This window comes from Mytilus trossulus, unplaced genomic scaffold (genome assembly GCF_036588685.1).
Source record: "Mytilus trossulus isolate FHL-02 unplaced genomic scaffold, PNRI_Mtr1.1.1.hap1 h1tg000024l__unscaffolded, whole genome shotgun sequence".
NCBI lineage: Eukaryota > Metazoa > Mollusca > Bivalvia > Mytilida > Mytilidae > Mytilus > Mytilus trossulus.
The window spans coordinates 4,034,919-4,060,301 of record NW_026963290.1 but is presented as its reverse complement, the minus strand read 5'-3'; the positions used below and the strand labels follow the sequence as shown (position 1 = coordinate 4,060,301).

General features: G+C 32.9%; 2 protein-coding genes across 3 annotated transcripts; both read right to left on the bottom strand.

The window, feature by feature from the left end:
* Nucleotides 1–4,268: 4,268 nt before the first annotated feature.
* On the bottom strand, nucleotides 4,269–14,162 carry LOC134698904 (ganglioside-induced differentiation-associated protein 1-like). Of its 2 annotated transcripts, XM_063560582.1 has the most exons (5): nucleotides 13,991–14,134; nucleotides 10,814–11,006; nucleotides 7,900–8,076; nucleotides 7,212–7,409; nucleotides 4,269–4,640 (listed from the first exon to the last, which is right to left on the bottom strand). In XM_063560582.1, the coding sequence occupies exons 1-5, from the start codon at nucleotides 14,045–14,047 to the stop codon at nucleotides 4,300–4,302; spliced, it is 966 nt and encodes a 321-aa protein (XP_063416652.1). In that variant the 5' UTR covers nucleotides 14,048–14,134; the 3' UTR covers nucleotides 4,269–4,299. The 2 variants fall into 2 exon arrangements, with proteins under 2 accessions (XP_063416652.1, XP_063416653.1); XM_063560583.1 differs by lacking the exon at nucleotides 7,900–8,076 and having other exon boundaries at nucleotides 13,991–14,162.
* A 5,118-nt stretch (nucleotides 14,163–19,280) lies between these two features.
* LOC134699044 (ganglioside-induced differentiation-associated protein 1-like) lies at nucleotides 19,281–24,819 on the bottom strand. The gene is made up of 5 exons (XM_063560731.1): nucleotides 24,754–24,819; nucleotides 23,500–23,692; nucleotides 22,001–22,171; nucleotides 20,400–20,600; nucleotides 19,281–19,761 (listed from the first exon to the last, which is right to left on the bottom strand). Exons 1-5 carry the CDS (start codon nucleotides 24,808–24,810, stop codon nucleotides 19,445–19,447), a joined length of 939 nt encoding a protein of 312 aa, XP_063416801.1. The 5' UTR covers nucleotides 24,811–24,819; the 3' UTR covers nucleotides 19,281–19,444.
* Between the last annotated feature and the right edge of the window lie 564 nt (nucleotides 24,820–25,383).

Here is a 25,383-nt window from a genome sequence, read left to right as displayed (position 1 = left end):
ACTATAGGTCATTGTACATACTGTACCACCTGATTCTTCACTGTGTTTGCTTTTTTCTTCAAGCATGTTACTCGTACTTTCACGTATACATTGAGTACATTCACATTGGTTTGCGTTTCACAATTTTTGAAGTAAGACTAACCCTTGCACTACGGAGGTTGCACACTTAAATGTAGGTTTACACAATATTAGATCGAAAACGAAATAATGAAGTAATTAATAAAATTAAATCTCATTACTGATTTAAAGTTACTGTTAAAAAAAAATGTTTACTAATTATGTTTCTTAAAGATCCTGCCCCGAACTCTTAATTAATTTTATGTTTTAGGATTAACAATAGCAATCAATATACTGGACAATTGATCTGTCAAACAATTTTTAAATAAAACATAACTATTTAATTATTTAATTTTCAACACAAATTTTTATCAAATCTATCGAAATTGAAAAAATTTGGTTAACCGGTTAGCGTTTTTGGTATTCGGTATTCGGTCGTTCGACCGATTAACCGGTTAACCGGTTAACCGTTGACAACACTAGTTTTTTGGCATATTTGAGAGCTTTTTCATATTTGAGCTTGAATCGGATCGTTTTTAATGACAAAATTAGTTCACATCTTAAGTGTTTAAAAGGTGGTCAAAATCTTTCGTCAGATGAAACTGAAATCTGAGGCCAAAATGAGTCCTTACCGGACAACATTCAATTCTTAATTAAACACAAAAGAAATAATTAAAGTTCACATCATGACCTTTTTTTTAAAATACTGATGCCGGTATACATGCATGTAAAATTTATGATAAACGAGACGATCGACTTTGTCTTTCATAAATTTTGTTAAATTTCCTTGGCTAATTGTGTTAATGATCCGTTATATTCTTTGATGATAGATTTGATATTTTTTTGAGTATTCTATTAGCTTGAAGAAATAGATGTGCATGTGCTTATAAAGTAGTTCAGTGCTTTGTTAGTTTGTGCAGATGTTTTTATATGAACATTTTGCTATTGCAATATAGCTATCTTACTTTGTATGTCTAATGTGCATGTTTTATATGTCTTTAATGTCGAAAAAAAGCTCTACAGTGCTTATCCCATGTTTGTATGGTTCTTGTTAACACAATGTGACTAAGAATACGAAGTCCTATTCTATTTCTTAAAATTTCCTGTACCAAGTCAGGAATTTAGCAGTTGTTATCAAATAGTCCGTTTCTATATGCAATGTATGCTGGCCCTTGTTTTTGTAGCAGTTCATTGTTTCTGTTTTTCCGTTGTTTTCCTCTTATATAGTTGATGTGTTTCACACGGTTTTTGGTTTGTGAACCAGATCTGTTTTAGATAAATAGATTTGTGGCTATTAGTTTAAACATATTTTATTTGCTGAATTTAAGCAAAATGGATTAGACACAAGTAAATCATACTTATGAATTCTTCTCCATAATACAATATAAATTTACAATAATAGTATAATATAATGGAGTAAATGGACATGCATATAAAACAAACAGTTTATACAATATAATACTAGCTTTCATAGGTAAACAAAGAGGAGAGAAAGTAAAAAGAGAAAAAGAAAGTTTGAAAAATCTTATAATTCTGTGACGATGATTTGTGAATTGATGTTCGTTCGAAAGTTCCAAGTGTCCGCAAATTAATAGTTTTGTATCTAAGACAAAGTTTTCAGATAGCCATTTAAGGTTATGGAATAAGGTTTTTCTACATAGTGTGTAATTTGGGCAACCGAAGAAGTAATGGTAGACATCCTCAATATCGGATGAAGGATCATTTATAATGTTTGCTCTAAATAGGTCATTGTTTAAGAATGAAGCGGAACATCGCAATTGCATTAAGATCATATTTAATTTCCTTGGGCCGTACAAATAAAACGTTTCAATTTAACATAATAGACTATCGTTTTTTTTTATTCTTTCTTAAATTTAGAAATAGAGTCGACACTGCGAATTTTTGGATCAAGTTTATTCCATTCACGTATAGTAGAGGGAATAAACGATTCAGTAGTAAGGGAAAGTCTACAAAATGGAACAATAATATCATGACCATTTCTCAACGGGTAGTTGGTTGTACTTTGTACACAAGGAGGTACACGATTACATAGATATTCTGGTGCATGCTTTTGGTTCATGTTATAAAACATCTGTAATTTTCTTCTCCTTCTTCTTTCAAAAAGAGATTCCCAGCCAACCTCAGAATATAAAGTTTCAGTTTTTGTAAAAATTGGTAGACCTGTTACTATTCTTGCGGCCTCTAATTGCAAATTTTCTAATTTATGTGAGTAGCCTGTTCCAAAAAATTTGTGGCTATTGAACAGCAGTATACTTCTATTGTCTATCTATTATTTTCTTGCAGTAAATGCAAAAGACCTTTTATTTGATGCTATTTTTATTGTATACTTATTGTGGTAAAAAAATGTTAAACCGGGAAACAACTACTTTTACGAGTTTCATACAGGAAAACAACTACTTTCATAAAACTTGATACATGTCAACAAAAGAAACGATACACAAGTTTGAAATTCTAGATATCATATAATATAATAGGTAGGAAAATCTGTTAAATTATCCAATGGAAATCATTCATTAACAAGGCAAATGCATATGACCAAAATAATCTGACCAAATTGGAAAGTTAGAATCTACCGAGTGTGATTAAGGAATAACGTGAGATAGCAGTTAGCCAATCAGAAAAGCGTATTATAATAAAACATACATGTAATCTAATTACATTATACGGAAAATGCATTGCCTTGTAATTATTTCTTTTGTTGCCTTGTATATGTTAGCGGCAATAAGTAAAATTAGGCATTAAGCTTAAATCCTAGGCAATAAGCTAACGCCTAGGCATTAAGTTATTGCCTGAAATTTTCAGGCATTAAGCTTATTGCCTGAAATCTGATGATGATTATTCATCCTATTGCCGAATATAATTTTAGGCAATAAGTAAACTCTGGAATTATGCATAGTGGGTGATTCATTCTTCATATAGAGTCGTTATTTAATTATATTTCTAATTCTACATTTATAAATATACATTCATTTGACAGATCTTCCAATTTAGTAAGTTTATTTAGTAACTTTAGCAGTTGAAAAACAAAATTAACTCATACTTTTTTCATGTTTGTGTGGTATTACTAAGCATCAAAAAGACTTAAAAAACAGTAATTGTATCCAAATGAAAAAGGGGGAGATTCTATAGAATAATTGTAATTATATTTATTTGAAAATTTCTATCAAGTTTTTATATTTCTAAATTATTATTCAATGCATTTTAAAATATATTATTAGTGAATTTATTTCTGGTCTCCTGTGGAGATTTGTCATATTGGCAATCATGCCACATCTTCTTTTTTATATTGAGGATGCCACTGGGCCCTGTACTTTTGCATCGTTAAAATCAGTGAAATTCGATTTTTTCTTCTCATTTTTAAACGCCAATACTTCGGACCATTGTTTTAACGAATTTCAAGGAGTAGGAATAAATATGTTTTACGTAGTGGAATATACCAATTCGAAAAAAAAATGCATAGGGCATTTTTTAAAAGATTAAAAAATTCGTTACATCGATAAACCTAATAAATATTTGCGCAACATTGGGTGATCATGAAGCCTTAGGGTAAGGAATTCCCAAAATTTTAATGCCTAAGTAGCTACGACATGTTCTAAGGGAGCAATCCCGTCACACTTGTATGCTTTCTTTCAATTTTTCATCTGAAATCTAAATACTTTATTGTGTTACTTTTAATCATCTTCCAAAAATTGTATTATCCATTTCACATAAAACTGTTTTTGAATATCCCATCAACTACTTTTAAAATATGAAGGGAATATACCTGCAACTTACGCTATGAAAATCATAGTAGTGAAGGCATAAACAATCAATTGCTGCAGTGGAGAAAAAAAAAACAGAATGGGACGTACTCTCTTTAAATGATTGATTTATTGATTGTTGTTTAACGCCACTTTTAGAACTATTGTGCTATTTCGTGGCGGTCTTTTTTTGTTTTGTTTCTGGAGGAAACACGAGTGCCAATTAAGAGAGAACCACCCATCTTTGGTATAGGAAATCTGATAATCCTCAGTGATCAATTAAGATTGGAGTCAAGCGGGATTCCAAATCGAAACCCATGTTTACATGTTGGTGTTACAGTAACTCGACTTCTTCAATCCCTCGTTCAATGAGGCACTTTCTAAAACGAGACCTTGTGTATCAGCTTAGTAAGCATCTCATTTCAAGAATTCAAAATAAAATACCGAAAGAGAGATGAGTAATGGATTTAATGTTATAAAATTATTTTTCTACAAATGCATCTATAACCCTAGATTTATTCTTCATTAACCAAACTCCTGCTCCAATTGCTAGACCTATTACAACTACATATGGTACGGATGCTTTCGCAGCATTCCACATTATCATTGTAAAAGCCGTTTTCACATCGGCTCTCAACATTTGAACTGATTTTCTCTGTCCAATTCTCTGTAGGTAATCATACAACAATGGCCTCTTTGTTTTACAGAAATATCTATCTTCAAGTCCCAACAATACAATTCTGTCCATGAACACAGCCAGTAAAATATCAGCTGCATTGAACTGTGTTCCTGTCAACCAGTACTCTTTTCCAGCCGAAGACTCTGTTTAAAAGAAGACTGAGATGATCATAGTGGATTGATTAATTTCAAGTAGACATATGTTCATATCAATATTCATGACGTCATGTATCGTTTTAAACTAGACAGGCCTTTTTAGCGTTTAGCCGCTTGAAAACATGTCTGCTGCTAGGATGAAATTTGAAAAAAATAGGCAGGACAGGAGTTTTGAGTAAAAAAAAAGTCAGGATGAGACACTTGCAAAAAAAAAAGTCAGGATGACAATTTATGTAAAAAAAGTCAGGATAAACTAAAAGAAAAAGCAGGACCGGATAGAGTGAAAAATAAAAAGGCAGGACAGAGATTACAACTAAAAAAAAATGCAGGACAAAATTTTTCATCCTAGCCCCCCATAAAAATCAAATGATAGCTCCCTTAGGCCCCAATGAGACCCACTTTTTGATGGTTGAATTCCTATGTTAAAATAATCTACTAAAGTTCAATCTATCACGACATTTTAGTTATAGACAGGATATAAACAATACCAACAGGAAGTTCAATACAATTTCAGTAGTAACGACAATTAGATGAGGGTCTGGATGGCGGTCCTTCATTTTCATTTTCTAATTTTGGGGAATTTTTATTTTTTTCATATTTAAAAAAAAAGATGCATATATATTTCTTCTATTTTCAGTTATATATATAGATTCTTACATTGATACCAGTGGATTATCGGATTTATCCAATCGAGATAGTTAAATTATCAATTTTAAAGTTCGAGCCGCCTCGGCGAGTACTTTAAAATTTATAATTTAACTATCGAGATTGGATAAATCCGATAATCCACGAGTAACTATGTAAGAATCTGTTTCTCTAATGATTAAAAAGACATTTTCTTTTTTTGTTTACCGAAAATCCCCTTCGAGTGCCTTTCACATTGCACGAAGTTGTCAATTTCATTAACACCTGTTATCATATTTTGGTTCATCCAGTCAGCCAAAAAGGTCATGACCCTTAAAATCATCCAATGATCTTCTGAGATCACCAGCAACCACACGTTGATTAAATTTTTTTATACAATGGGTTCGAAAAGGGATAAATTTCCATAGAATTAGAGAAATATAGATTCTTACATTGATACCAGTGGATTATCGGATTTATCCAATCGAGATAGTTAAATTATCAATTCGCCTCGGCGAGGACTTTAAAATTTATAATTTAACTATCGAGATTGGATAAATCCGATAATTTACGAGTAAATATGTAAGAATCTGTTTCTCTAATGATTAAAAAGACATTTTCTTTTTTGTTAACCGAAAACCCCCTTCGAGTGCCTTTCACATTGCACGAAGTTGTCAATTTCATTAACACCTGTTATCATATTTTGATTCATTCAGTTAGCTAAAAAGGTCATGACCCTTAAAATCATCCAATGATCTTTTGAGATCACCAGCAACCACACGTTGATTAAATTTTTTTATACAATGGGTTCAGAAAGGGATAAATTTCCATAGAATTAGAGAAATATATATATATATATAATAACAAGTCAAAAAGGGTACAACATCACCATTAAATAACTATAAAATATACAAATTATTTAATGGTGATGTTGTACCCTTTTTGACTTGTTATATATTATATTTTGTAGTGTACAGAATCATATTACATGATCCATCACCCTGGAAGATTGATCGTTGACTATTTATTCAGTCATTTTATATATATACTAGAACACACCCGTGATATCGCGGGTCCGTGACTGAATTAAGGTATATAACTATGCGCAAGCCTTATTTTAGTATTAGTATTGTCATCTGATAAAGTCATGCCGATTATAAGATACACATTTTTTCTCTGCTTTCAAATCTTTCTGTTTGAACCCGTCGAACTGGAACTTATCAATTATTGGTAATATTAATTATTTGGAAAACAAAAGGTCCTGGAATGGAGTATTTATTAATCAACAACATTGTCCTACATTAGTTATAAATAAAGATGAATTCTTTGATTCGCTGTTTTACGTCATGTATGCCCACTAACAAATTGAAAACTGTTCCTCATTTTTAGTCTTGTTATCTTAGAAAGTCTTACTGATTAAAATACTACAATAGGTAGCTATTGGACAATTGAGTAGTGTCAACCCTGTGATTATGACCCGTGTATATAGCATATTAACCCTGAATACACCGTTTGGTGGTGCGCCTGTCAGATGCGGAACGTACAGATTAGGTAATAGGTAACAGGTGAATATACTATTGGTATCGGTATCGGACTCGACCCGGAACTTCTTAATTATTGGCAATATTAATTACGTGGAAAACAAAAGGGCCTGGAGTGGTGTAATTTTCAATCTACACCTTTGTACTATATTAGTGATATATAAAGTTGAATTCTTTGATTCGTCGTTTTTACGTGATGACGGCTGAAAAATTGGACTTCGTAATTTTAGTATTATAGATATATATCTTTTATTTTTCGGTACCGTATTATTCTGTATATTTTTTGCTCATTTTTTTTTTTGGGGGGGGGAGGGATGCCTTATTCTCTGTTCTGGTAACCCCATTCAGACCCTCATTGATTCAGATTCTTTATTTCTTATAAACTGACCCTTACCTTTACTTCTTCTCAAACATTCCTCTAAATATTCACACCTATGCTCAGTGTCTTCTAGATGTTCTATGACATTCTCTTTGTTGATAGTGTCTTCATAAAACTTTTTCGTCTTTTGGTATTTTGCAATATAAGAATCGTGTAAATCTGGATATTTCTGTGCATCTTCTTCCAAGCTAGCAATATTTTTCTGCATTTTTTCTAAAAAGATTTAAGACAATGACTTATTTTATTTGTTTAATGACTGTCCTCTTTCAAAAACAATGCTTCATCTCGATTTGACGAGTCAGTTCATTTCCAACTGATTTTACAGGTTTTTCTAGGTGTTGTAATGATATAAACCAGTGTCCAAGTTTAATTAGTACGCGTATATCCAAACCTGAATGTAATATTATAAGTTCCTAAAATACAGCAACACAACCAAGCAATCTTGTTATGCGATTTTCGTATATTTCGTATGCTCATAAACGAAAAACATACGAGTATCTGCGCATAAGTACACTGTAGATCACGTAAGTTCAACCATTAGCAATAGTTTTGCTGAAAATTGCGAAGAACATTTATTTGGAAATGTTTTGCTGTAAATTGTATTTCTTTACAATTGTTTTGATGATAATTTTGCTGATTATTAAATTTCTATTAGATTTTGAACACACACAATTTATAATTAAACACTAGAGACATAATATACCTTTGATCCTTTTGACGTTGCTCAACATTTTTGGAAGTTTAAGTCCACTGGTAGACAACTCTTGATTGAACAACAATCCATAGGTAACTATTTCGATTCGGATTGCATCAATGAACTCGCGTAATCGTTTGACCTCCTTTCCAACTGATGTGCTAGGATCAGGTACCAATATAGGACCTGAAAACAAAAATGTACCAAATTCAAGTATATTTTGACGATTTGGAAAGCAAATATTGTACAAATATACAAAGAACTAAAAGAAATACATCTTACCCTCTCCATAAAACCCAGAGGAATAGATGCATAGGGATAGGGGAAAATAACTAGAGGCTCTAAAGAGCCTGTGTTGCTCACCTTGGTCTATGTGAATATTAAACAAAGGAAGCACATGGATTCATGGCAAAATTGTGTTTTAGTGATGGTGATGTGTTTGTACATCTTACTTTACTGAACATTCTTGCTGCTTAAAATTATCCCTATCCATAATGAACTTGGCCCTTTAGTTACAGAAGAAAATATTTTCTAAAAATTTACAAAAATTTACCAAATTAATAAAAATGGTAAAAAAATGACTATAAAGGGCAATAACTCCTTGAGGGATCAACTGACCATTTTGATCATGTTGACTTATTTGTAGATCTTACTTTGCTGAACATTGTTGCTGTTTACAGTTAATCTTTATCTGTAATATTATTTAAGATAATAACCAAAAACGGCAAGATTTCCTTAAAATTACTAATTCAGGGGCAGCAACCCAACAACCAGATGTCCGATTCATCTGAAAATTTCAGGACAGATAGATCTAGACCTGATAAACAATTTTACCCTGACAGATTTGCATTTTACCCCTATGTTATATTTTTAGCCATGGCGGTCATCTTGGTCGGTTGGCTGTGTCACCGGACACAATTTTAAAACTATATACCCTAGTAATGATTGTGGCCAAGTTTGGTTAAGTTAGGCCTAGTAGTTTCAGAGGAGAAGATTTTTGTAAAAGTTAAGGTCGACGGACGACGGACGCCAAGTGATGGGAAAAGCTCACTTGGCCCTTTGGGCCAGGTCAGCTTAAAACCTCCCTGCAAGTTGAAGAAAGCAAAAGTGCACACTCTGAAATGTTTCGCCTTCTTTACTTATCATTGATAGTATGTTGATAGTCCTAAATATAAAGCTTTACTACAACTATTATTACTATAACATGAACTTAACATGATCCACGAAAATAGGTCAAAGTCATATAAACCAAATAAGAAATAGATGTACACCTTACAAACATTCAATACATTAAATAAAGTTGACCTATTGCTTATAGTTTCTAAGAAACAGACTTAAAAAAGAAAACTAAAAGTTGAGCAATGAACCATGAAAATGAGGTCAGGGTCAGATGAACTATACCAGGCAGACATGTACAAATTACCGATACAATTCTGCCATACACCACATATAGTTGACCTATTGCTTATAGTTTAAAAAATCAGACCAAAAATCAAAAACTTACCACTGCGCAATGCACAGTGAAAATGAGGTCAAGGTCAAATAAAACCTGCAAGACTGACATAAGGGTCTGGAAATGGGGGGGGGGGGTTGGTGTCTGTTATTCTGTAAACATTTAATTTTCACCCCTTTTTTTCTAATCTTCAGAAAATTAACCCCTTTTCTCTAAACTATACCCTCATTTTCCAGTGGCAGTCCAAATTTCCCCCGATCATCATCCCAGATGGCCTCTTTCATACCAAACCTACCTATTGTATTTATTGTGAACTTGTTCTCGTCCTGAATATGCATGACATATTTGCCACTGGACGTTAAGCAACCAACAATCAATCAATCTAAACTCAAAAAAATTAGACCACGCATTTCTCTAATCTTTATCTTTTTGCCTGTTATTCTCTAATCTTCATTTTTAAGGGCATTATTCTTTAATCATTTAACCCCATCCAAACCCTCTGATATGTACATCATAAAAAGATTTCCATACACCAAAGTTGACCTATTGCATATTGTAAGGGAAACAAACCACTGAAAACACAAAAACTAAACTATTACAAACGAACCGTGAAATGAGATCAAGGTCAGATGACACCTGCCAGTTGGACATGTACACTTTACAATCCTTTCATACACCTAATATACTAGACCTATTGCTTTTAGTATCTGAGATATGGACTTGACCACCAAAACTTAACCTTGTTCACTGATCCATGACATAAGGTCGATTGCAAGAGAAAGCTGTCTGGCGGACACGAGGACCTTGCAAGGTATACACATACCAAATAGAGTTATCATATTCATAATAAGAGAGAAATTAACAATAACATTACAAAATATTATTTTTACACGAAGTCACTGAACCATGAAAATGAGGTCAAGGATAATGGACATAAGACCGACGGAAACTTAGTAACATGAGACATCCATATACTAAGTATGAAGCATCCAGTTCTTACACCTTCTAAAATATAAAGCTTTTAAGAAGATTTATAACGCCACCGGTTCACTATCCCTATGTCGAGCTTTCTGCAAAAAAAGTCGCAGACTCGACAACACCGAAAAAGATCAACAACAGTCAACAAAACGCTACAAAAAAAAATCAAGAAAAAAACGAATAAGCAGCTCTTGTTCCACTAGTAACACACGCTGCGTTACTCCTGCTAGATAATATTGATGAGTCATATACGGTGATTGGGCATCAAAACTTTTCCATGGTCATATGCACCCATTTTCTATTTCCATAGTGTAAATAACTACATGACAGACTTGGTTTATTGCTTTATCATGATGTGACCATATATGTGACACTTCCCTTCATAAAATAGAAAAGAACCGAAATAATGAAATGAAAGAGATTTTCCTTGCAGGCATAATTTTTTTCGGAAGCCTATAATTGCTTCGATAGTGTAAATAAATATATTTTTACCAGATTTAACTTGACCATCAACGTAGTCAATTATTTTCTCTGACTCTACTACAATTTTCTCTCCATCTTTTAATAGAGGAACAAGACCTTGTGGGTTCATTTTCATGTATTCTGGTGTTCTTTGTTCTCCATTTTGAATATTTATTATCTTTCGGTTGAATGGACATCCTTTCTCGAACAAAGCTAATACTGCCTGGAACAAAAACAAAGTAAAATAACATGGCACAAAGCAAAAAATAAGATAACATGGCAACATGCACAAAATGAGACAATATTGCAGCATGCATAAAAAAGATGACATGACAACATTAACAAAATAAGAGAACATGACAACATGAACAAAATAAGATAACATGACAACATGCACAAAATAAGATAACATGACAACATGCACAAAATAAGATAACATGACAACATAAACAAAATCAGATAACATGACAACATGCACAAAATAAGATAACATGACAACATGAACAAAATCAGATAACATGACATAACATGACAACATGCACAAAATCAGATAACATGACAACATAAACAAAATCAGATAACATGATATAACATGACAACATGAACAAAATCAGATAACATGACCAAAATCAGATAACATGACAACATGAACAAAATCAGATAACATGACATAACATGAACAAAATCAGATAACATGACATAACATGAACAAAATCAGATAACATGACATAACATGAACAAAATCAGATAACATGACAACATGCACAAAATCAGATAACATGACAACATAAACAAAATCAGATAACATGACAACATGAACAAAATAAGATAACATGACAACATGAACAAAATCAGAAAACATGACAACATGAACAAAATCAGATAACATGACATAACATGACAACATGAACAAAATCAGATAACATGACATAGCATGAACAAAATCAGATAACATGACATAACATGAACAAAATCAGATAACATGACAACATGCACAAAATCAGATAACATGACAACATAAACAAAATCAGATAACATGACAACATGAACAAAATAAGATAACATGACAACATGAACAAAATCAGATAACATGACAACATGAACAAAATCAGATAACATGACAACATAAACAAAATCAGAAAACATGACAACATAAACAAAATCAGATAACATGACATAACATGAACAAAATCAGATAACATGACATAACATGACAACATGCACAAAATCAGATAACATGACAACATGAACAAAATCAGATAACATGACAACATAAACAAAATCAGATAACATGACAACATGCACAAAATCAGATAACATGACATAACATGACAACATGCACAAAATCTCATAACATGACAACATTAACAAAATCAGATAACATGACAACATGAACAAAATCAGATAACATGACAACATGAACAAAATAAGATAACATGGCAACATGCACAAAATCAGATAACTTGACAACATGAACAAAATAAGATAACATGGCAACATGAACAAAATAAGATAACATGACAACATGAACAAAATCAGATAAGAGTTATCTTAAATGTTAACTGCTTATTTTTCTAGAGCAATTTATTTTGGAGTAGAAAATCAGCGGACATTTGTGTAACTTGGGATCTATTCGTGTAGCATTGGAAAAACAACAGAATTCGTGAAAATAAGTTTTATTTTACAGTATTCTGGTTGATGTTTAATGCATGTTTATATTTATCTAATTTTCTTTCATATACGATATGAATCATAGAACTGAACAATATCGAACATGAACTAAACCATGACACAACCGAACCAAACCAGGACATTAAATTGTCAATAACTTGACTTATGTCCAAAAGCAACCATTTTTTTATTGGAAAACTTGACGGTAATTGTATATTTTAACGAAATATGTGATTAACAAATATATTTTATAGTTGCCACTTGGTAAGTGTATTTTAGGAATAGTTTTTCCATTTGGAACTTATATTATAAAGGAACTTCTATTCCGTGACAATATATAGCTGTACTACAACTTAGTCAATTTTCACACCTTTTGCATGAAGGGAATAAAATGCCCATCAAACTACAAAAGAGATTTTATCCTTCTGAAACACAAAATGCATTTAATTTGATTAAATCTAGTCGATGCTAGTCATTAAAACTTTTCCAACTTTACCGGTAAGTCTATATTCAGGGGCGGATCCAGGATTTCCAGTTAGGGGGGGCGCAAAATTTATTTTCGCCGAGCTGAGCGAGGCGAAAAATTTTTGAAGTTATTTTTAGGTAAATTTATTGAAATATTCTTCCAAAGGGGTGAAATGTAGATATCTCGAACTATTGTGTGGTAAAATGATCGAAAAATTAAAGTTTCAAGTTGAAACCGCCTTAATCCACACCCGACAACAATCTACAGATAGACGGGCGGACAGACGGACGCAAAGTGAGACGAGAAATATCACAATTGCTAACCTGACATATATATTTTGCAAACGAAAATTTCTACTTTTACCAGCAATTTTTAATTGTCCTTTCATAATATCTGTTTTTTTACTTTTTTTAATTTTTGGAGGTTGTCCCAGACTTTACTGTGTTCGCAACAAAACAACTAAAATCAGAATGAGATGCATTTACGCAGTTATCTTTATTTTTCCGAGCATGTAATTCGGTACAGAATTCGGCTAAATATTTAGGTTTGCAAGTGAGAAACAAATATAGACACAGAGATACAAATTAATAAACTAACCTTTCGCTTGAAACAGTATTTCTATCTTCCATAACGGATATTATGAAAGAATCTCACCCGCCGATAGTTTCTTGACCGTGTCATGATGACATTGTGAAAGTGAGTATAAGGGATGTTTTGGAACTTCGATTATAAAAGAAATTTATTATAAAAACCGGAAATAAAATGTAACATTACTTTGAATGATAAAAAAGATGTAATGGTCTCTTCTGATACTTAAATGTGTTGGAGTAAACCCATGCTTTGCAAATTTTAGGGGGGGCGCACGCCCGCCACGCCCCCGCCTAAATCCGCCCCTGAGTATTTAGAGTAATTTTTGGCATGTAAATACAGCCATATTTGTCCGTTTGTTATGATGAACCTTAATGTAACCTGAAACTACAGTCAATAAAATGATGATTTTAAGAGAACAAATATAGGAAAATCTGCAGTACATTATATTAAAAAAAATAGTTATACATGTTGATATTTACCTTCTGCGAATAGTAGGAAGCTTGAAAGTAATATAATGTGAATGTGTTGTCAGACATCTTGATAAGGTGAATTCAATGTCAAAAGGTAGGACGTTATTGTATTATGAACTAAATAGTTATTATAGGTCAAACCAGTATATGTGGAGTATATGTAAACATTGCACGAAGTGATTTAACCATTGCGTTCGACTATTTACACACCACACACATTTGTGTAAAGCAGATGTTTAATTTATGGAAACAAAACGACAGGGAGGTTTTCACAATCTTGTTGGCTACCCATAATGATGGATGGCTTGCACGATCGGCCCTGGACTGCGCCTTTTCGTGTATTTAAATAATTTAATATTATTTTACCTTTATCTTCAAAATGTTATATTGGTTAGTTTTGGTACTATATAAAATGAGCTATATGATTTTGTTCCAATTTTGAACATTTGCTTAGGGAAAAGTTGAAAAACTTTGCAACCTAAGAGGAATGAGCGTCGTAGACTATCTTCTTTTCTATATGAAACGTTTCATGTCATTTATCAGTTGATATACCTCCAAGGGGATTGGGGGATAGACATATGATCACTTCGTTCTTATTCCGACCGGCAATATCTAATAACCCTTGCTAAAATGAAAAGTCTGTTAAACTGTGCGTGATTTACACATGTTACAAGTACAGTCTTTTCCGGTCAGAATGGGGACGTTAAATCCAATGCTTCGTTTAAAAAGAGCTTATCTAAATCATTATAAGAACTTAGCTTACTCAGTGTATATAAAGTGCGAATCCAGCTAGTTAATTTTTACTGTTATATGCGGGTATGTCTATTGTAGAATAAAGGATCATGGGAAAACTGTATTTGTTTATGTTTTGAAAATATCAAGTTAAGTGATTTGAAGATAAGTTTAAACATATTTTCATTGTGATATGTCTTTATAATATACAAACATAGCATTAAAGTTCAAATAAGTGTTATAAAAGCATCATAATATAGCATATCGATTATTGAAAGCGATCCATTTTAACTATAGATGCGATGAATTATCACTGTTAGTGCAGTCATTATTAATGTAGAATTTTCAAAGATGCGAGGAATTTTTATTGTAGAATTATGTGATAATGCACTTGCAACAAACGAAAAAACTTAGTTGATGACTTTAGGATTTATGATACATGTATTTTCAAATTGAAATACAAACTCCTGATTAATTCTTCATCAAATATATAGCTTTTCAAACTTGTAACAAAAGCGATTCTCAAAATGAAAAATTCTAGATCCGCGAATGGATACTACCGCAGAGGTAAAACCATACACATCTGGATTATTGTACACGAAATGCATGCTACAATTCGTTTTTGTTGATTTTAGACCCTTTGGAACTCTATGTGGGCTATTTCAGCAATTAGGCAAAAAATTCCCAAACTAGATACACGGTTAGATTCAGCATGTAAACGAATCCCAAATGTCTATATTAATGGACTTTTGTCTATAAATTTGGACCCCACAAAATTGAAAAAGGGACCAAAAATATAAAAAAAATGCATGCATCGGATACATTTGTTATTGAAGGCATGACTGTAACAATAGGATGAAAATACAAAAATATCTTATCCTGGGGTCTCATTGGGGGTTCTGATCCCGGATCCCGCTTACTGTTTTGGCAGATTCCCGTATTCCGCTTATTGTTTTGTCAGATTCCCGTATCCCGCTTATACTATGCAGTTCTCATTTTTTGTAATTATCCGTGTCCCGCTAGACTTCATTTCTCGTTTTTCACGACACAATTATTTGACTTTCACCTGTCACGCTTGCAAAAAATCGGCAATCCGACGTCACGCTTATACCAAAATGCGACCCACTATTTTACTCTATTCTGACTCATATAAAGCCCATTATAAATATATTAAAAGAGTAGCGTGGATTTTTTAATCCCTTTTTATCCCGTCTCGTTTCGTTTTTGAGCCATATATAGATGTCGTATGTGACAATGAGACAACTCTCCATCCGAGTCACAATTTATAAAAGTAGACCATTATACGTCAAAATACGGTCTTCAACATGGAGTCTTTGCTCACACCGAACAGCAAGTTATAAAGGGCTCCAGTGTAAAACCCTTTAAACGGGAAAACAAAGGTTCAATCTATATCAAGATGTACGTAATTAGTGGTGAAGTGTCATGGAAAATATGGATAAAAAAAATAAGGATAAAGATCCCTATACGCTTTATAAGAAACTAAATGGAATACATTTGAAATAAATGTTATTTCTATTGAATTTATTAGAGTGTTTTAAAACCAAACTTTCCTCCGTAAGTTAAATTTTATCAAATCTTTCTCTTAGTTTATCTATTGTTTGAGCAAGTCGGCTAAATTAAGGCTTTACAGCTAATTTCCTAATGCATGTAAAGCAAAACTTTGGTTGGCTTGCTTGCTTTGTTTGTTTAATTGTTTATACAAACTTTGTAAATAAGATTGACATTTATAAACAATATGAATAGGCATAGTTTAACCTGTATTTTTAATATTTGAATTACATTGGGTGTTATCATAATGATTGTCCAATAAAAGAAAAGCAAGCAAGTCAACTAAAGTCTTGCTCTACATGCTTAAAGAAATATACTGTAATAGATAAAAAAAATAATTATACAGTGAAAATGCACCGCATATACAATACTAATGATTCGCTCCACAGTGAAAATGAAAGAATAGTATCATTATTCGACAGTAAACATGACTAGCATTACGAAATCATCATAGTGGAATTTAGTTAAATATGAAGAAACTGAATGACAAAACATATTCTACGTTATACAACTTTATCAATTGTATTAAAATGAATATTTTTTACTGCAACAACATCTCACCTGTTAGTTATAAAGCACCTGTACGATCTGTTCGTGAAATGTCATAAATCTTCACCTATTTTGGTATATATTTCACAGCTGGATGGCTTTAGGCGCGATAAAACCCCGCTCGCATCTCTTACTTTGTTTTATTAGTATTATGTATTTCTGAACATATACATTTCAACTAATTTTCTTCATTTTCATCAAAAATTAAAAAAGTTCGTCTGTTTATTTATCATTCTACATTAGACATTTATGGCATGTACAGTAAAAATGATATTTTAGGATCCGCACTTTACATACACTGTTACTCTTTTTAATGACTTAGCGAACTCGTGAATACAACTTAGCTAACCTCTTATGATCTCTTATAGCGACTTGGTTGACTCGTTAAAAAATTTTATATTAGCACTTCCAATGCTTATCCAGTTTTATAAACGTTCGAAGTCATGGACAGTCAATATTGTTAGGAAAACTTCCATTCATTAAATAAAATGAATTGGTGACCCTAGGTTAGTATAACTGGTCAATTGTTGATTATAGTCAAATATCATGTCATGTGTTTAAAAAAATGGTTTTGTTCTTCGAAAACGAATTAATTGATAACGGTAATGTTCCGGTATAGATGTAAAAAAAAATATGTAATTATTGATATGAAATGTATGAAACTGTGTATGACCAATTAAACATTCTTCCAATTTGCAGATTTGCAGAAAATTTTCAGAAATCGTAACTCGAATAATTCAAGCCCTTTCCGTGTTCGATTTTCTCCCACACGAGGGAGCCTTCGTAGATCAGCGGAATATAACGACTGAATTATTCGGGTTACAGAAATCGAAGATCGTAGTTTTTGTCGAGCCTTCGACTTAAGTCGAAAAAGCGAGACTAAGCGATCCTACTTTCCGTCGGCGTCGTCGTCGGCGGCGTCCACAAATATTCACTCTGTGGTTAAAGTTTTTGAAATTTTAATAACTTTCTTAAACTACACTGGATTTCTACCAAACTTGGACAGAAGCTTGTGTATGATCATAAGATAGTATCCAGAAGAAAAGTTGTAAAACTAAAATTCCATTTTTTTCCGTATTTTACTTATAAATGGACTTAGTTTTTTCTGCGGGGAAACATTACATTCACTCTGTGGTTAAAGTTTTTAGAATTTTAATAACTTTCTTAAACTATCCTTTGTTTGAACCAAACTTGGACAAAAGCTTGTTTATGATCATAAGATAGTATCCAGAAGTAAATTTTGTAAAAAAATAAATCCATTATTTCCGTATTTTACTTTTAAATGGACTTAGTTTTTCTACAGAGAAACATCACATTTACTCTGTGGTTAAAGTTTTTAAAAATTTAATAACTTTCTTAAACTAGCTGGGTTTGTACCAAACTTGGACAGAAGCTTATTTATGATCATAAGATAGTATCCAGAAGTAAATTTTGTTAAAAGATATTTCCATTTTTTCTGTATTTTACTTTTAAAGGGACTTACATTTTCTTCCAGTTAACATAACATACAGTCTGCAGTTTAAGTTTTCAAAACATTAATTAGATTCATTAACTATCCTACCTTTTTAACAAACTTGGACAGATGCTTCTTACAATCAAAAGGAATATTTTTATTGATTTTTTTCCTCCTTTATGTTGAGCCTGCGATTTACAGCAAAAGTAGGCGAGACACTGGGTTCCGCGGAACCCTTACACATTTTTAGAATCAGAGGTGATCGCATTTATAAAGGTGTTTAAATATAAGTTATAGATTATTGATCGATCTTTGTGATTAAGTAACAATTGTAATATTCTGCAAACACAAAAAACAATTGCCGAGCAAGGTCAATGTACGGTGTGAGATGCAATGTACTATTACCACTAGATGTTTGATACCTATATTTGAATTGCAGATATGGAATTTGGGGGGGGGGGGGGGGGGGGGGGTTCACAGAACGTCAAAGAATCTTCAAGATGGAAAGAGTGATACTTCATTTTTATTATCAAAGTGTGCTAAACTAACGACTAACAAACAACCACTGATTGAAAGAATATTCGGAATATTAAATTTTGGTTCAAAATATCTTCAGAAAATGTATATTAAGATCATGTTACTAAGATCTATGTTTTACTGTGAAAATTCGGTTAACTGCATAGTATACTAGTGTTATGACTGTTAAAAAAATTGGCGTGTAAACTTACTGAATATTATTTTTGAAAAATATTTAAGGTATATCATGAAAAATGAAAATGTTTTATCAAAGCAGGAACTGTATCAGTTATGGAACCGTGGCTCTTAGGTCATTGGGATATACACGTATTTTAACGACTAATATTTGATCCAGAAAATACAAAATTATATATCCCCAGGACTTTGAGGGCAACAATTGCAAAAAAAGATTAAAAAATGTGTAGAATTTTATAGCTTTTATGTTTCAAATATAACATTGCAGTTTTGTTCGAGATTAAGAGTGTAAATAATTGCTGTCGTTGCAACTTGGAAACATAATGATGATGTTGATATGCACATTTCTATAGTAGTGTTGTTAAGTAACTCTCTCGTTGACGCACATCTTTATCGGCTTTTTTCTGAGTTCAGTATGCAATAAAGAAAAACATGTTTCGTTTCATACTTCATTTATTTTTAAAGTACCAAATACCAGCTCCAATCGCCAATACTAGTACTGCAACACTGCCAACATAAGGAGCCACTGATTTGACACCCGATAAAAGCAGCAATGGTCCAATTTTCTTAGCCTCTGCTCTTAGCATCTGTACTGATTTCTTCTGACTAATTCTTTGTTGATATTCAAACAAAAACGGTCGTCCTGATTTTGAAAAGAATCTGTCTTCAAGACCTAGTATTGTCATACGATCCATGATGACACCAAGAAGAATATCTGCTACCGTGAACTGGGGACCTGTTAGCCAGTAATCTTTTCCGGTTACTCCTGTTGTTGTAGTGTATATGAATTGAAAATAAAAACATGTTTCATTACAATGTAATGTATAACAAAAATCCTGTTTCTACAAATTTCTTGCTTCTACCTATTTTTAATCATAAAAGTTGTGTCAGTGGTATGTATTTGTTTTGGAGTTCTTTTTATAGTCATGGTTTGCATTCAATTTTGTCCAACATAAGTTATTCCATATCATCAGATGTTTTTTATCGAAGCATATATAGAAAAAAAAACAATATTGTCAGTATGACCTTTTAAAAACATCATAGAACTATTTGCATTTTTTATACGGTCAAAAATAATACGGATTTTATCTGGCGCCTACAATGGAATGGAATATGCCGCCCCTTTAATGGACAGATAACACATTGCCATCATAAGAATATATCTATTTTTCAATTCAATCAATTTAGTGGAATCGATTCTACCATTTTTATTTACAGACAATATTCATGTGCTTCCTCGCTAGCTGGCTTTAAAATGTGCGTCAGCCACCGTTTGTTTATGAAGTTGTATTTTCAATTGAGCGCTTCATCCCGATGAGAGTTTATAAAAAATGGGCTTCGGATGCATACAATTTAGTATCAGTTTATTTTTTGTAACATTCGTGTAAAGCTTTTGAAGGATACCTTGACTTTTCTGTAAACATTCTTCCAATCGGTCAAATTTTCTTTCTGTATCATCTAAACATTTGACTACATTCTCTTTCTTAAAAGCATCATCTATGTTCCTCTTTGTCTTTCCAGCCTTTGTTAAGTATGCTTGGCTTAAGTCTGGGTATTTGATGGCATTTCTTTCCAAGTTTGCCACCATATCCTTGCCGGAACGACCTGTTAGGAGAAAATAAAATTGTGGAATACAACAGTGAAAATAGTTATTGAAAATTTAGGTAACTAGGTACTTATTGTAAAACAATTTTTACACTCTTTGTAAAGAATAAGGATATATGGTTAGGTTGTCCATGAAACAACTTTCGACACGAGTTCAAATGACGTGGATGCATACATAACAAGAACTATCTTTAAAAAGGATATCCGACGTATTTAAATTTGAGTGTTTAAAACTATCATTTCGATTTACCATTTAAAAAATTAACGTTTTCTCTGTTTGTGTTCAGTATTTTCGGTCCTCGTATCTTTCTGTTTACATTCACCAAAACCCCGCGGAAATCTCACATGCGTAGGTTCGTTCTAAAAGTCATACATACGTTCGTACAAAAAAGTTTACATTGAAAATTATATAATTGTCCCGAATAAACAGCTGTCATGGATGCAAAGAGTTATTGGAGAAACAATTATTTTAATAAAAATATAAATCTTTGTAAGATCTAGTTCAAATATTTATAGTTTTTCACTTGCTTTCCATCACGATATAATTCACAAGACTTTTTTTCAAACACAACCAAAACACCCACCATGACAGCATTTTGTCCAAAATCACAGATAGGATTTTCGAGCATTCGTACTTAAAGACGCTGAACTGTGGCAACAGAATAATTCTGTTGCCATAGTTCAGCGTCTTTAAGTTCAAAGGGCACAAACCGAAACTATATCGACTAATTCGGAAAAAAACCCACTAAATAAATAAGACAGTAGACACAAAGTACCGATATAGGAGTACTCGCGGTTACTGAAATCTAGTTCAAAGTTCGTTTACTTTTCACAAAGCATAGTACAAGAAATATGGAGTGATTGACAGGGTGTAATAGAGGCGCATATGCATGAAATTGAAATAAACTCTAAATATATAACAATTCACCAACTCTTCAGCTGAATGCAATTATAATGTATAACATCAAAATGCTGTTTTATAAATTACAAAGTTCAACAGTCATTTTCAATGTCCTGGACTCGTACATGAAGACACATCTAAACATACCCGTACCCAAGGGGGGGGGGTCAAATAAGCACTGTTTATGTCAACGTTCTGTTCAAATTGTGACCGTTAAAGTCGAGTTCATGAGTCCAACTACCCCCCCCCTTTTTTTGGAAATTTCTGGCTACGGGCCTGCTAAATATTTGTCTTTATGATAGTTGTCTCATGACAGTCATGCCACATCTCAAGATTCCTAACGCTTACTAGTATAGTGCTGCATTCTGTAAAGTCAAACCAACGTGGATCACAAGTAACACACTAGTTGTAAGTAATAAAACTAATGTAGGATGAATGCCTAAGCTTTAATTGCGTATATAAACAGATATCAACAGTCTGTACTACTATTTTGTTATACCTGAAATTATCTTTAGAAATATTCTCGGCATCTTTACACCACTGAGGGACAACTCTTGATTAGCTATAACACCAAATGTCAACAATCTCACATTTATGTCCGCCATTAAGTTTTGTAATCTCTGGACTTCTCTTCCAGCTGAAGTATTTGGATCTGGAATCAACTTCGGCCCTGTAGAAATTGTTTCATTGGAACATTATCACTCTTTTTGGTTGTTTTTTTCAGAACTGCATTTCTCGTAATCAAGAAACATGGCAATTCTCTGGGTAATACATGTACATGTTGCTCTTTTAACTTAGTTTATTTCGTTTTTCATGTTTTTATGTCAAGTTAATTTCTTCGGCTGTGTTGTCTAAAGCGGAGATAAGGTACGTACTATTAAATTTAGATTTTTGTTATACCACGACTCAGCAGTTTCTGCTTTATACGTGAGTTTTTTCAAATTTTTATTTGCTTATAATTAAAAATTCGTGATCTTGTCTTTGGCATTTAGTTGAAGACTTATGAGATGTAAGTACAGAGCAAAACATGAAAAATATGTTTAACTGCTTATTAAAAACACAGTTCATTTGGTGACGCTTTTATTTTTAATCCAAGTCAGCAGCCTAGCTGTAATTTATTGGTTTTCGTTTGCCAAAAAAATGTTGCTGTTTACATCATATTTGTTTTTCCTTTTATTGTTTGCCCACAAATTCGGCTGTTAATTTTCACGTTCACATTGTTTTATACTGTTTGTTTCGGGACGGCTGTTCATTTTGACGTTCGCATTGTTTTATACTGGTTGTTTCGGGACGGCTGATCATTTTGACGTTCGCATTGTTTTATACTGGTTGTTTCGGGACGGCTGTTCATTTTCACGTTCGCATTGTTTTATACTGGTTGTTTCGGGACGGCTGTTCATTTTCACGTTCGCATTGTTTTATACTGGTTGTTTCAGGACGGCTATTCATTTTCACGTTCGCATTGTTTTATACTGGTTGTTTCGGGACGGCTGTTCATTTTCACGTTCGCATTGTTTTATACTGGTTGTTTCGGGACGGCTGTTCATTTTCACGTTCGCATTGTTTTATACTGGTTGTTTCGGGACTTTTTAAACTTGCTTTGCAGTATGGTTTTATTCATTGATGAAGGCCTTACAATGACCTATACTTCTTAACTTCTAAGGTATTTATTTTTGGTCGTGGGTAGATAGTTGTTTTGTTGACAACCATACCATATATTCTTAGTTTTATAATAACTTCATGTGTTTCTGTTAACTATTCCAACATCGGACTCGGACTTCTTTTAAACTGAAGTTTACTGTGTGTATTCCGGTGTGTGAGTCTTGTAAGTATTTTAAGGAGCCAGATAAGGTCCATCTCCAGGTGCGGGATTTTCTCGCCGCGTTGACGACCCATTTATGGTGGCTTTCGGTTGTTATCTGCACTTTGGTCGGGTTGTTGTCTCTTTGACATATTCCCCATTTCCATTCTCAATTTTATTCATTCATGCATACTCACCTGATTTTACTTCTTTATCAATATACTCAATTATTTTGTCCGAATCTACGATAATTTTCTCCCCGTCTTTTAAAACAGGGACTAGGCCATCAGAGTTTATTCTCATGTAGTCAGGACTGTTCTGTTCACCAGTATGGAGGTTTACCAGCTTACGATTGAATCTGCAGTCTTTTTCAAAAAGTGCCAGTAGTACCTAAAGAACCAGAATATATACATATATAAGTTTATAAACAACTACAACAAAACGTTGTATACATGGTATATAACTGTTTTAAAGAGGCACTAGCTACGAGATATATGAAAAACCTAATATAGTGTTTTTGAGGCTCAATCAGTAATGAAATACATATAGTGAAATAGTAATTCATTTTTATAGTAAACAATAAGGTTCAATTTTGTCAAAATAAGCAAAAAAAAACCATTGATTATAACTTATTCACTTGAATATTTTTCTGTCTGTGCCTTGTTTATTATTCTATTTAGACTTGTTTTACATTGTTATAAATCAAATATGAGAATTTGATAAGAATTGGTGAACACGAATTTGACAGTTAGTGCCCCTTTAATCTTTGATACCCTGTCTTTTAATTTCAGATTGGTCGGTTGCATCGTAAAATCTAACCGAACCATTGCAGTCATAAATTTCGCAAAATGTTTCATATGTAGCAGTGGTTTCAAGCGAGGTCGAAGAGGGCAATAGGCGTCAAAGTCAAGCTCCTAACCTCAAAATCTGAATATGTCCCTGACCTAAAGGCTTATCCACAAGTCCGCTAGTAAGTCGCGTGAGTCCGTTTGACCGTGTTGGCACGTTCAGTCGATAAATCAAAAAGCTCTTTAGTTAGTTAGTTAGCAGCTACTTTAAAATACTCGCCACTAGATGTCAAGGAAAACATCATTTGATCAAGACAACTTTTGGTAACAGATAGTTAACTGTAAAAGTTTAGCGACTTTTTCCGCAGAGTTGAGGGATTTATATAGCTAATCAGATAAGTTGCATATTAAAAAGTCGCTATTTCATATTTTTTTTTTAAAACATAGTGATAGGAATTTCAAAATATTTACTTTAAGTTTTGTATACACCCTTAACCTTATTGATTGGTGATAACAAAACTCTGACCTGACAATTTAAAAATGAACTCTGGCAAATATTAAGGTTTAGATCTATACTCAATTAAAAGGGGTGTTGAAGGAAGGTATGTGACATTGTTAGGGTTGTAAATCACCCACTGTTTGTTAGAAATAATATATATTTACCTTTTGTGAGCAGAATGATGAATAATAATAGTAGAGTGTGAAGCGACTGGTCGACATCTTGTAAAGTTGTCCTTTGAAAGGTCGTCAGTTCATAAAAATGTCTGCTATCTTTTAGATAAATATAGATTTTTTTTTCGCGGTCTGTGTGGCAGTAAAAGGTATGTTGGGAAATATAACAAAATAAATAGGGATAAAATGTCAAATTGTTAAACAATGTGGCAGACGTTATAGCCACGTAGAGCTCATATGTCAACCGTTTGTTAAGGTAAATAATTGAAGTTTTTGTGCTTTGCGGTGAGAAAAAGTTTCAAATTAGATAATACGACCAACACAGGGGCGGATCCAGCCATTTTAAAAAGGGGGGGGGGTCCTAAACCAGGACAAAAAGGGGGAGAGTGTTCCAACTACATGTCCCCATTCAAATGCATTGATCGTCCAAAAAAAAAAGGTCCAACCCTTGGACCCCCCCCCCCCCCCCCCCCCGGGCCACTGCAACAAAGAAAGAAACTGAAGATTAGTTTACCATCCTGCAAATATTCAGATGTGCCCATTCATAATGTGTTTTTTTAATAAGATTCAACAAATTGATGTAATGCGTTTCTGCCATTTTATCTGTTTTCTTTTGCTTGA